The 12,647-nt window shown below is 48.2% G+C and overlaps 2 protein-coding genes across 2 annotated transcripts; one reads left to right on the top strand and one right to left on the bottom strand.

The window, feature by feature from the left end:
* Positions 1-2,368: 2,368 nt before the first annotated feature.
* Positions 2,369-4,903, top strand: F4807DRAFT_467390 (scd2/ral3; the record flags this gene model as incomplete). Its single annotated transcript, XM_048002486.1, has 3 exons — positions 2,369-2,473; positions 2,582-3,331; positions 3,393-4,903. 3 exons carry the CDS (start codon positions 2,369-2,371, stop codon positions 4,329-4,331), a joined length of 1,794 nt encoding a protein of 597 aa, XP_047854372.1. The 3' UTR covers positions 4,332-4,903.
* A 3,075-nt stretch (positions 4,904-7,978) lies between these two features.
* Positions 7,979-10,610, bottom strand: F4807DRAFT_424649 (uncharacterized protein). The gene is made up of 2 exons (XM_047997889.1): positions 9,239-10,610; positions 7,979-9,184 (listed from the first exon to the last, which is right to left on the bottom strand). The coding sequence occupies exons 1-2, from the start codon at positions 10,366-10,368 to the stop codon at positions 8,581-8,583; spliced, it is 1,734 nt and encodes a 577-aa protein (XP_047854371.1). The 5' UTR covers positions 10,369-10,610; the 3' UTR covers positions 7,979-8,580.
* Positions 10,611-12,647: the final 2,037 nt, after the last annotated feature.

Genomic DNA, 12,647 nt, shown 5'->3' with positions numbered 1-12,647 from the left:
CACACATCCGACATATTGGAAACTTCGTAAAGCGTATATTCTATTCAAGCCTATCGGATTGCTGGATGGAGAATATTGGATATATTTCCTTTCAGCTTTTAATATTATCGGGTGGCTGTATGAGGTCTTCGTCTGTCAGTTGATTTCAGGGGGACCGAATTCCGATCCTTGTGTGTTTGACGAGCAAACAACCAGAACGGGATGGATTCATGGGATGAATGATTGAATGAAAGAATGACTCAAAATACATCGACTTGGCACGTAGATCCTGTTCGATATATGCACGATTTTCAGAATAGTCAATGCGATCTCTTGTGCTCTTGTGTCAGTCAATCAAATGATCATGACAGTTCCAAGTTGGCGAGTTGGAGACTCGGGATTTACATAATTAGTCAGGGCTGGTGGCGGGGTGAAAGAAGGTAGAAAGTGCAACTATAGACGGTAATAGGCGAGGGAGGGGCTGGAGGGGTAGAGGGGCAAACAATCCGAGGTACCTAAACAACTTCCTGGAAAAGGGAACTAGTGCTTCAACTACGGGTAGCTAAACTCTTATTGAACTATTGGAATGTCATGCCATTAACCTTGGAAGTTGTCAGTTCAATACCTACTATCTACCTAGTAGGTACCTATTATTCAATATTCCACTAACTGGAGTGCGACCCTTACATGGAGGCTCCTCGTTTACCGGCTAATCAAATTGATAATTATATCCCTTCTTTTCTATTGTCGCTATTTATTCTCTACCATATACCGACTCTACTGTTCTATACATCATATTAGCTAAGACATCGGTAACAATGTTATCTTATTTCTTATTTTGATTTCTAAATTTCCAATTTACAGAGTCAAATCATTTTATCATTTGATGAAACTGGATCAGGATGGACATTACTTCCGCGCTCTAGGGGCATGTCAAATGCACTAAATTTCCAGGCTTACAGGGCTAACATGTGCTAATGCTGCCCTCAAGCAAGCCCCCGGCAGTTTAGGTCTAATCGGATCTTTTCGAAGAACACCCCACTATCCCGTGGCTTGAGAGTTCCAATGGAGTCTGCGGTACGTACTCTTGTACGTACCTTGTACTCAAGTTTAGGTAGCATTGGCAGGTACGTACCTTGTGTGATCCATGCATGCTATCCGCCCATCTCAGGCATTTTTTAAAGAAGGCATATCCACCGATAACCTAGGAAGGTATCCACCGACCCGCAGGCGCACATACCCACGACTCAGCCTGCCCAATTATGCTAACGCCCGACTCAAATTTATCCCACTTTTTTCGACGTTTCCACCCTCTTCTCTCAGCCAGTCAGTCAACCCCCATCCTGGTTAAGCGCAAAGTAGTCACTGCAAAATCTAGCCAGTCCTGTCCCTCTCTCCCTCCTTCTTTGTCCTCCTGACCTCCCCAATCTCTGAACAGACCCCGTCGACACTTTTTTTTACATTCGACTATCGCAAATATAAGACGACGATTTTATCGACGACCAACGACAAAAAGACGATACGATTGCCAAGACGGGAACAAATCTGTTGTTGCATGTCTACGTACTGTGACGCATATTGACTTGAGAGACAATTGATACCCGACTATACCGTATACCGTGGCTGAGTTGGGATTAAGATAAAGAAGCAGAAGCGAACCCGAGAAAGAAAGGATTGGGTGAAAGGGACAACACCGGCTCGGAAATCTCTGGTATTGACAACTTATCGACTGGGGAAAAAAAGGAGTCGGAAATTTCATTACCAATTCTGGTTCTGGTTCTTGAATTTTTATCCATCTAGCCAATTATTAAATCATTCGACATCGATCGGGGTCGAGGAGCAGAATAAGGCCAAAGCTTTTGGGAAATTTCGTTTTTTTTTTCTTCGCGTTGCGAAAGGTCTCACCTTGACGCACCTCACTTCACCTAAATCGATCTCACCGGCTGACCTTCTACGACTATTCGCTTCGCTCCTATTACACGTTGTCGCACTGATTCAGACTTGTTGTCGAACAGCGCCGCGAGACTCCGCTGCCTTGGCGTAACAAGTGCCCGAGCCTCGGGAATAGTCAGTCCACCATTTCTGGCCTGCGAGTCTGCGAGTCTGCGCCCATTCCTCCTTAGAATCCTCTCTCGCGCCGCCTCCGCCTCTGTCTATTACTAGACGGTTAGCAATTCGCAATTCGCAAACCTCCGAATTTGTACGACGATGAAGGTGCGCCATTAAACCTAGGACTCCCTTCCTCTGTTTGTTTTTGAGTCATCCCACAATTACCCTCCCCTTCTGCCAGACATGCCTCTAAAAACGCACTTGTCTGCCGGTCGCATTCATGTCGCGTCCCGATTCCCATCGCGATCCGGTCGCTCTCGCTGATACAGCAACTAACATCATGCGCTCTATCCAGGCTCTTAGGAGGTCCATCAAAGGCGACAAGGACAAACCTCAGTTGTCCATCGCCCCGAAATCTGCAGTCGCTATTGTCCCCCCGAAAAAGGTTGGTGTTGTTCGTCCTTGCGTGTGTCCTTTCTTCCCATTGACCGTGACGGGAATTGACCCGCTTTTTGTCACATTCGACAAGATGCTGATGTCCGAGACATTATAGGTCATTCGAGCTCTTTACGATTATGAAGCAACATCTGCCCAGGAGCTGAGCTTTTCGAGAGGTGATTTCTTCCATGTCATTGGCCGAGAAAATGATTCGGACTGGTACGAAGCATGCAACCCGGCTCTCCCCGACGCACGAGGTCTCGTCCCAGTAGCATTCTTCCAGGCTCTCGGGCGTACCGAGAGGGATAGTGGTCAGTCCGACCCAGGTAATCCAGGTAACCCGCTGGGTTTGAAGAAGGACGACCACGATTCCGGATTTTCCGAGACTAATACAAACGTGCCTCCAACACCGGCGCTTAGCCAGCGCAGTTCCAAATCTGTCGTTAAGAATGGCGCTATGGTATACGGAATTGTCATGTACGACTTTCAAGCTGAAAGGGCGGACGAATTAGAGGCGAAAGCGGGCGAGGCGATCATAGTGATTGCGCAATCTAATCCGGAGTGGTTTGTCGCTAAACCGATCGGGCGGCTAGGAGGTCCGGGCCTCATTCCTGTTTCATTTGTGGAAATTCGAGATATGTCCACGGACACTGCTGTTGCTAATCCCCAGGAGGCCGTGAGACGAGCTGGAGTCCCACGGGTTGAGGAATGGAAGAAGATGGCCGCCGATTACAAGAATAGTAGCATCACGTTAGGGAAATTCGAGGCTGGTGGTCCGCCAGGATTGGAGCAAGGCATGGAACGGATGAGCCTACAACCAAGCCAAGGAGGGAACCGCCAGAGTCAACAGCAGAATGCGTCATTCGTAAGCTACAATGAATCACTCCCTCTGGGTCCGGTGACGTACTAACATAAGTCCGTGTCAGCAACAGCAATATCAACAAGCAGCTCAGCAACAGCAACAGCAACGGAACACTATGCAACAAAACCAATTCGCTTCCAAATCTACATCTCAACTGTATGCACCTATATCAGCCCGGATACCACGGTACTGTTTTGCCGAGGAGAAGTATTGGTTCGTCATTGAAGCGACTTTAGAGGACGGGCGACACTGGGAGCTTTCGCGCTACTATGAGGATTTCTACGACTTCCAAATCGCCCTCCTAACCGAATTTCCCGCCGAAGCTGGAAACACTGGCACGCAGAAACGCACCTTGCCATATATGCCTGGTCCTGTTAATTACGTGACCGACGCTATTACGGCGGGACGATTACACAATCTGGACGCATATGTGAAGCATTTACTGGGGCAACCACCATATATTTCCAAGTGCAACTTAGTAAAGCAATTCTTTGCGCCGAGAGAAGGCGACTATGAGATCGAACCCCCATCCAACGGCGACGAATATAGGCTGTCTGGTGGGTCGCGTTCATCAATCGATTCGCCAAGGGAGGGTAACTCTCGGCAGTCATCTAGGAATAATCTGAACGGAAATGGATATTCAGGATTATCAGCAGCGCCTAGGCAGATGCAGAATGGACAGCCGCAGATGGCTCGGCAGGCGTCGTCGCTCTCGCAGCCGTCGCAAACATCGTTATCTCCAGGGGTTAGCCAGGGTCAGGCGTCCTTAAAGGTTAAGCTGCACTTTGGCGACGACACATTTTTAATACGCGTACCCTCTGATACCAACTTTCAACAACTGTATGAGAGAGTCAAGGAACGTACTAAAGTCTCCGAGGGAGAACTCCAACTCTTCTACCGAGACGAGCAAAGCGGCGACAGGCTCAGTCTCCTAAGCAACAACGATCTAAACTACGCTCTAGAGCATAACGAAAAGTTGGTGGTTTTTGTTGAGCAGGTCTAGGGCATTACGGAACGGTTGATACCCCCAAGAATATTTCCATCTTCAATATACCCAATATGCTTCATCCTATTAGCATTTACGCCGAAGGTTCAACAACTCTTTCTCGAATTTTTGATGCATGGATCCTTTCGGCGAAGCTCCAACAACCTGTGTCATGTCACCTTGGCATGATTATCTTAATCCTCAACAATACGAATACAACCTTTTCCTCGACTCGACAGCATGCAGCATGTTTGTGCACTGTAGTAGCTGGTGTAGTGTTGTCTAGTGGAATACAATTCACTTGGGGTAATACTTGAAGTAGTAGATATTACCGAATGGCTATTCGGAATGAGTTTACTTTGTTGCGACTTGAATGCTTCTTTTTTCTTCTTCTTCTGCCATAGCCACTTATTCGCATTGTTTTCTTTGATATCTTCAAAATCTTTTCATCATTCTGGGTCCGGTTGAAAATGGCATTCATGGGTCAGCCTTTTTCAAGTCGTTTATACGGTATACCTTACGGTTCGGCGTGAACATGGGGTTGCTTTCCTCTGTCGGGACAAGTTCCACTCGGACACTCCTCTTCCATATTCAAATTCCCGGTTTCTTTGTCAGGGATTTCCGAGGTTATCATCTACTAGCTACTGGATGACGAGTGTACGGGCGAATGAATGATAGGGCGGTTTGACGGAACATACGACGGAGCAGATTTCGGGTTGGCCAAGGGGCGTCCAGTGTAATTCAGAATGAGGGGGTTATCCTGAGACCCAGCGGAAGCTGTTCCGAGGCTTCGATCCTATTTGTGAGCGCAAGAAATCTCGAGCAGGCATCCTTCGGTCAGGTGGATGGGGAAGATCACGAATCAAGCTCGCAGGAGAACGATAAAGGATGCTCCGGCAGCAGTATGCATATGATTCACATGCTTTCTAGCTCCAAGATACCTTCCACTCCATAGAACCAGGGAATGAGATGAAAGGGAATGCTGAATGACATTTATTCTTAGGTTTTGATTCGTGATATCAAATTGTATATGTATGTATATATGATAATAGCCATGTGTATCTACCGATTTGAGTATACTGCTTCTTACGTTTGGCCGTGCTTCGTTTTCTTGATGTCTCATAGCAGCATTATTGCTAGTATGTATATGTAGTTACTAGATGTAGGCTTAACCTACGAATATTAGGCAGTCGATAAATTATTTTAGCCGGTGTACCCAGATAGGAAGAATACCGTGAGACGAGGATGAATGATGAATCCCTGAGCCTTGCTTAATTGCATCGATGTTAGGACACGGGTTAGAGCGTAGCAATAAGTGACACGGCGACATGCATATTTGGGAATGCACTCGTCTCGCAGGCTCTATTATAAGTATAACTGCATAGTACCCAACCTTCTTGTGATGCATATATCTATTTGTCACATTTACTCGTCACTTGTCAACCGGTATTTCTTTTTCATAGTGATGAGCGCCTTCTAGTTCATAAAAGGATATTTCATACTGGGTGTACCTTCGTAATAGGTATAGAGCCGAATAAGCACGTAAATCTAGAATGGTGTAAAGAGATAAGGTGGGAAAGAGCAATATGCATTGCTACCTTAGGCTGCTTAGGCCAACATTGATGGTGATTTGCATATGAAACAGCGGTGGACTGTGTGGAACTTTAACGCATAAAGCCCTTCAATGCAATGAGGGGCACAGACCACTGAAAGCTTATGCCTGTTAATTTCAGGAATGGGCGAGGGCCCCAGTTATTGATTGGGTGGGAAGGGACAGTGGCCCCTGCCACCTCGACTTTAGCTTGCACAAAAAACCTCTGAAGCCACAAAACCCGCCGACCCCGATTTCTCCTCCTTTCATTAAGCACAACCTCGCCCCCTTTACCACCAAAACCCGGATTCGAGATCGTTTACACGATTAGACCGGTGAATTTCATTGAATCAATTGAGGATTCACATCTTTTTTTTCTATCTAATCCGAAAAAGATTACCTCACTACCCGAACGGTAGCATAGCATCGCTATAGCTGGGTAATTCATCCTAAACCATTACAATGTCGGACGTTCCCGCAGCGCCCGACACGCCCTCTGTCATCGGCACGCCCAAGGAGCGACATTCCCTTACCCTTGACCAACGTCGCGCTCTTCGTCGCTGGGCTCATTCTCAATCAACCCGACCCTCTCACAAGGCATGTATTGAATGGTTCTACAGCCAGTATGGCCAGAACATCAGCCAGTCAACAATTAGCCATTCCCTTTCTCCCAAGTACGCCCGCCTGGACAATGACAATCAATTCAGCGGTTCGCGTCTGCGCTTTGGTAACTGGCCCGATGTAGAGAAGCTTGTCCTGCTTTGGCACGGCCAAGTTGTCGCGTCCGGTCGCAACCCTTCTAACGAGGAGTTGGCTGAGAAGGCCAAGTCCATCTTTCAGCAACTGCCTCGCTACAAGGACGAGTCACCACCCGAATTCTCCCCCGGCTGGATCCATCGTTTTAAAAAACGTTACGGTTTATTGATCCGACGTCAACGCCGTCATGGCAATGCGTCTAACCCTGCTGATGACATGCCTTACCTCATTGATGCCGTCCCTCGCTTCATGAATATTGGCGCCGACACAAGTCCCGCCGCCATTCGCGACGCTGTTCTTCGCGTCGTCGGCGTTGAAGCTAGTCTTGCCACCTGCGCCCAGGTCCGCGACGAGGTTGTTCGCCGAATAGAGAATCCTAGCCCTGCACCCCTCCCCACCCTTGCCGGCGCGACCGTCAACCCCGCCGACGCCGCCAATGCGTTCGCAGGTACCGACGACCCCGAAGTTGTTCTTCAGAATGCTTTGCGACAGATGCAGCAGGATGAAGAAGACGCCGAGGCGCATGCCGCCAGCATTCGCGAGCAGCGCGACAGACAGGAGCAGGGCCTGCCGCCCATTGCGCCTAACCTACAGACACCTCAGCCTCAGCAAGGCCAGCGCACGAGTGCTAGATTCACTCCCGCCGCCGCTGAAGATCCTTCCCTCACCCTGACGCCTATCTCGAGCGGTGGCGCCCTCGGCGGCGCGGATCGACCTATCCGTTGCCCCTTCTGCGTCAACCAACGAATGCTCCGCAGCGTTAAGGAAGCTGTGGAACATATGAGCACTCACGTCGTCGTCTAGGGGCGCATTTCCATTTCATACATACACCATGCCTCCCTTCATGGAGAAACTGTCTATTTCATATCAATGGTCCGTCCACTTATGACCACGTTCTAGGGGAGTTGGTGTTTGTACGATGGCTTCAAGGTTTACGGGAGGGGAGGTTACGAGGCGTTTGGGAGTTTGCTAATCACATGGGAATGCCCTTTTATGCTCTTCTTCGCATGGTGAACGCGACAAGAGCAGTGCAAAATCAATGGAGTCGGTAACGGCATGGCTTATTTTCTTATCCTGCTGTTTCCTTCACGTCCACATTCACCGGCGCAAATGGGGTGGTACGCCGCCTCTTATTCACGGACAGCAGGAGGGAATGTATGGCGCAGGTCGTGAGAAAGGCAATTTGACATTCGCGCGCATCGTCGCCGATAGTAGCAGATTCACTAATTCTATTTGCTTTACATTTTCCTCCATTTGACCATGCTCTAAGTACTAGCGATTGCATGTTTTGACTTTGTGAATATTAAGTGATTAGCTTGTCTCACTTTCTAGTAGGTTTGTTCGAAGTTTTTGTAGCCAATGTTATCACCGATGCTTCAAGACAGTTATCATATGATTGCGAGACAAATATTTGCCATTTAGCTGCTTCTATTTATGATTTCTTTCTATATACATTATGGCAGACGACCTTCAACTTCTATGTTTCTAATCTACTCTAGAGTCTTCATAGCAGCTTCAAGAAAGGTATATGCATCAACGTTCATTACAGCGAAGCGGATGCGTTTTAAGAAATAAAAAAAAATACAAACCAAGCCAAGACACCCCTAAGCCTTAGTATGATCATGATATATAGCTCGTAGCAAGTAATCGCCCCGGCCCCTTAACCCAATGCTGCCATAATGAACATCAACCACCGTCTCCTCCGTCTCAAAAGAACGCCGTGAAATGGGATAAAAATGGACGCCGATCGTCCTAAACAAACCAAAGAGCCGTCCACAATGCGCTAAATTTCATTTCTCTAAACCAGTCGACGCCAACTATGCCCATGATTCCGTCTTTTAAAGTAGGTATTTTCCCTATGCATTAGATTATATCGTGTCGCCGTTTTAGTTTATACAAAAGCACCCCAGATCCGGTTTCCTAGATCCTATTATTCGGGTTCGGATCAACCCACATCAGATTCCTCCCCCGCTGTCTATTTTGCTGCCACAGAGGCCTGTTTCCGGGCGTTGTGCTTCTCGGAGGACTGCTACCTGGGGATGTCGCACCCGACCTGGGCGGAGTGTCGTCCGGGTTGATCACGGTGAGCGGCTGCCGATCGTACTCCATTTCCTGCGTGCCGATCCCGGCGCTAGAGTAGGCGCGCGAAAAGTCGTCGATCTCAGAGGAACTTACACCGCGGTCGTAGTCGCTGTTATTGTTGTTAGTGTTATTATTAGCGTGATCGTATTCTTGCGTGTTCTCTTCCTCCGCGACGGGCGCAAGTCCCGTTCCCACACCGGCAGGAGGCACCATGCGGATCGTCGTGGGATGATAGCGCAGGGGCTGTGAGAACCCGCGGTTATTAGCGTTTGCCCTTGCGGCAGCGGGGGCGGGGGCTGGAGCCGTCCGCCACGGCTCAGATGCTGGATTGTAAGGTTGCTGCCCGTTGTTATTGGCGTATTGAGTTAATGGTCGCCTGTCCTCATCATCATCTTGCCACGATGGGAGAGGTGCAAACGCAGCGCCGTGAGATCGCATTGGGCTATGTAATATATTAGTGGGGTTTGTAAAAAGGGGGTCTTTATCCATCACTTACCTAATATACGACGTTCTTGGCGGTGCATTCGTTGGTAACGGTCCAGGACCTTCGCGATCATTGCCTCGTCGCTTTCGCAAGTAATAGAATATAATGGCTGCCAATACCGCTACGAGGACAGCGGCCCCGCTAATAGATCCTCCGATTATGGCCCCTTTGTTAGTAGTACTAGTTCCTGTCCCCGTCGAGGGTGCGCTAGGGTCAGTTGACGATTCTGCGGGAGAACCATCTGACGACGTTGAAGTTGCTGTAGTATTCGGTAATCCAGTGGAGGATGATGATGTTGTGGTGGTGGTAGACGAGGATGAAGATGAGGACGATGACGAAGACGATGAAGAAGACGTAGAAGAAGATAAGGATGATGACAATGTCGAAGGTAATGACGATGAAGAGTGCGAGCCTGCGGATGTTGGCGCGGATGTACCAGAAGGCAATGTCGCAGCTGAGGATGTTTGTGGTACCGCGTCGGGTCCGCTGGAGGAAGGATTCCCGGCGGGATCAGGCGTGGCGCTTGAAGCAGGCTGGGATCCAATAGAAGTCGGCTTAGAAAGGGGAACCGGCAATGCCGTCAGCGGCACCGATGTCTCTTCAAACACTAAGCTTGACATACCCTCGGCGGAGGTTTCGACAGTGGTGCCAAGTGACGATGCGGTTCCGCAGCCAAATTGAAAATAACCGCCAGCAAACTCATTCCTGTAACACAAATCTGACCCTTGACACGTATATACGTAAGGGTTGATTTCGGTTTGCGGTGAACTATTCAAGTCGACGCATCCCGTAAATATACCTGTCGAACATGTTCCTCCGTCCGGACAACAGCCCACCACCCCGTGATCCTGTTCTAACACGCAATGGGACCCTGCTAAGCATGTTGCAGGTAGGTTTGGATCCCCTCCGATATAGCCACAAACTGTGTTCTGCGCTTGTCTTCGTAGTAAGTCTGAAAGTAAGACTGGGGCTTCCGTAGGCTGCGGAAGAGGAACAACATTCAACTCATGTAAATCAATGGTTTTCGTTTGCCTAGGCAGCGCATGGCCATTTGTCAAACCAAATGCTACGCTGATGAGGAGAACAGCGGTGGAGGGGGGAAGTTGTAGAAAGCAGTTCCTGAATGTTGCTGAACAAGCCATGGTTCAAACCACAACCAGAGGTCATCGAGCCGAATTTGGTATGTAGGATTATAAGAAAAGGAAAGTAAACTTGGACCCAAATCGGCATCAAGAACGAGAAGGAACAAGAATGAAGATTGGAACCGATCAGGAGGGTCTTTTTAAAAAAAGAGGCGAGGGTAAGGTAGCAGTAAACTACTGCACATGCACGACCGGGGTGTTACACAACAAGGCTGAGGCTTGCTCAAGTGTCGCTGTAAAATCTAGAAATAGGTCTCTGATGCAAGTGTGTCTTACATCTGTCGCTATCCATAGCATAGTGCAGAAACTATGAGTATCGTTGAAGCGATTTGAGAGAAGGAGACCTAGTCTTTTCTCGGGCTACCTCATATCTTGATGAGAATATTCTCAAACCTTTGAAGGCGAAACGTATTCGCGAACATCGTGGCAGAAGCATTGCCACCGACGAAATCAAGTTCCCTTTCGCCAGCAAAAATATCCCAGCGATCGACATGCTACGCAAAGGCAGTCGGTCCAAGAGTTTCCCGCTAGAGGCTGCAGGGCCTGGTAAGTTCCCAGTTGCGCATGGTTGGAGGGAGAAGTTATGACGAATCACAAAGTGTATATTCGTTGGGAATTACTTTTTATAGACGTTTCTGACCAATTAAGGTAGATTCGGTAATAAATGCACAGCCACGCGCGGGAAGTCGATGAAGGCTCTGGGGACTGGAGATGGTCAGGGATTTAGTCGCTAAACCCCCTGTTCTGCTCCCACAGTTCCAACCTCTTCGGTAAAGATCGTTGTACAGGTCTAGACTTTCCAGCTTTTCAGGCTGGAGGCTGGTAAGATTGCTAAAATAATGACATAGCGATTGTAATGTGGTACTTTGTTTAATTGAGTTCTAAAAATCTGCATTTACTCCAGCAATGAGAAGATCGTGGTAATTCTTCCTCACCAGGAGATCAACGACACCGACAGCATGGTACGAATGTTAGCTCTCGGATATGTACCTACTTACACTTCCCGACCTCGTGTTGGACTCGATCCGGTTTTGAGCACTGGGATAGATCTGGGTTTTAACTTGGCCATCTGAGCCAACTTAATAACCGTAGGCCCAGAAAACTGTTGAATGCTTGAATCAACTTTATCTGGTGCCAGTCGTTCGGGCGAAAAGTTGGCAGCCATTGAAGGATCGAATTACGGTAGCTTGAGCCACCTGCCATTATGCAGGCGAATCGTGAAATGATTTTGTACCTGCATTAATCTAGTCGTACGGGTCAAAAAGCAATGCAGCTAGAAAACCACCATTCCAGGTGCGGAATTGCGAGTGATGAAACTTCAATCAACATCACCCGCTCCTTTCGTCTTTCGGGAGCCTTTGATACTCAGATAATAATTGCATTTCGTTTCCGAAATCTGAGGAGCATTGACGTCGTCTCATGCGCTGGCTGTCCACATAACCAAACACCGCTACCGTAAAGTTTGAGCATGCCGGTGCAATTTTGATACACCTGTGGGCCCTCGCGGATGTCCATTGGAGAAGAACAATATCGACCGTGCTCGTAATCGCGAGTGCCCAGCGAGTCGCTCAGGCAAAAGCCCCGAGAGGTTGGCGAGGGACTAACGTGGGTAAACGCTAATGCGCGGTGATGAACTGATGATGGATACGAGAAATGCCGAATCAAGGTCCCATAATGAATGCTAGTAACTTAACTGCTGTCTTATAGTTTCGATTCAACACAATTATCAGTTGAGCGGCGAATGTTAGTCTGAGCATATAAGATATGTAAGGTATGTAGAAAGGCAAGGAAGAGATGTGAGGTTCGGAGGGAGGCCGTTTATTCAGTAGGTTTAGCACTGCCACAGCCGGGTCAGGTTATGCCGTTGTGGCGCAAATCAATCGTGGCAGATGTGGCGAGGAACAACGCATTTTCGGTTCCCTCCTTTGCCGAGTCTCTCTTTCCATCTCATCGACTATTTGTTTTTCTATAATACCTAGATTTACAATAGCGATCGATCTACTCGGTCGTGCAAGTATTTGCAATTCTTGTGGCCCGAGGGAGTCGCAGGGCTTCGAGGGATGATCAGGTCCGCCCATCGTCCGTCAGATTTTTAGAACAGGGAATCCGAGTAACCTGGAAACTAAGTCGGACATACGATTTTATTATTTGTAAGTGTTTAAGCGATCCATGTTGCACATATTAATGTAAAACGTATTCTTAGAAAGGGCACTTCATGTATTCGATATCATCCAGGGCTCTCACACTAGGTACTCTGTAATCCCCCTTCGATAATCCCT

Source organism: Annulohypoxylon truncatum, assembly GCF_022578515.1.
Source record: "Annulohypoxylon truncatum strain CBS 140777 unplaced genomic scaffold F4807scaffold_15, whole genome shotgun sequence".
NCBI classification, from domain to species: domain Eukaryota; kingdom Fungi; phylum Ascomycota; class Sordariomycetes; order Xylariales; family Hypoxylaceae; genus Annulohypoxylon; species Annulohypoxylon truncatum.
The sequence above is the reverse complement of the archived record's forward strand: the minus strand, read 5'-3'. Positions and strand labels throughout refer to the sequence as shown.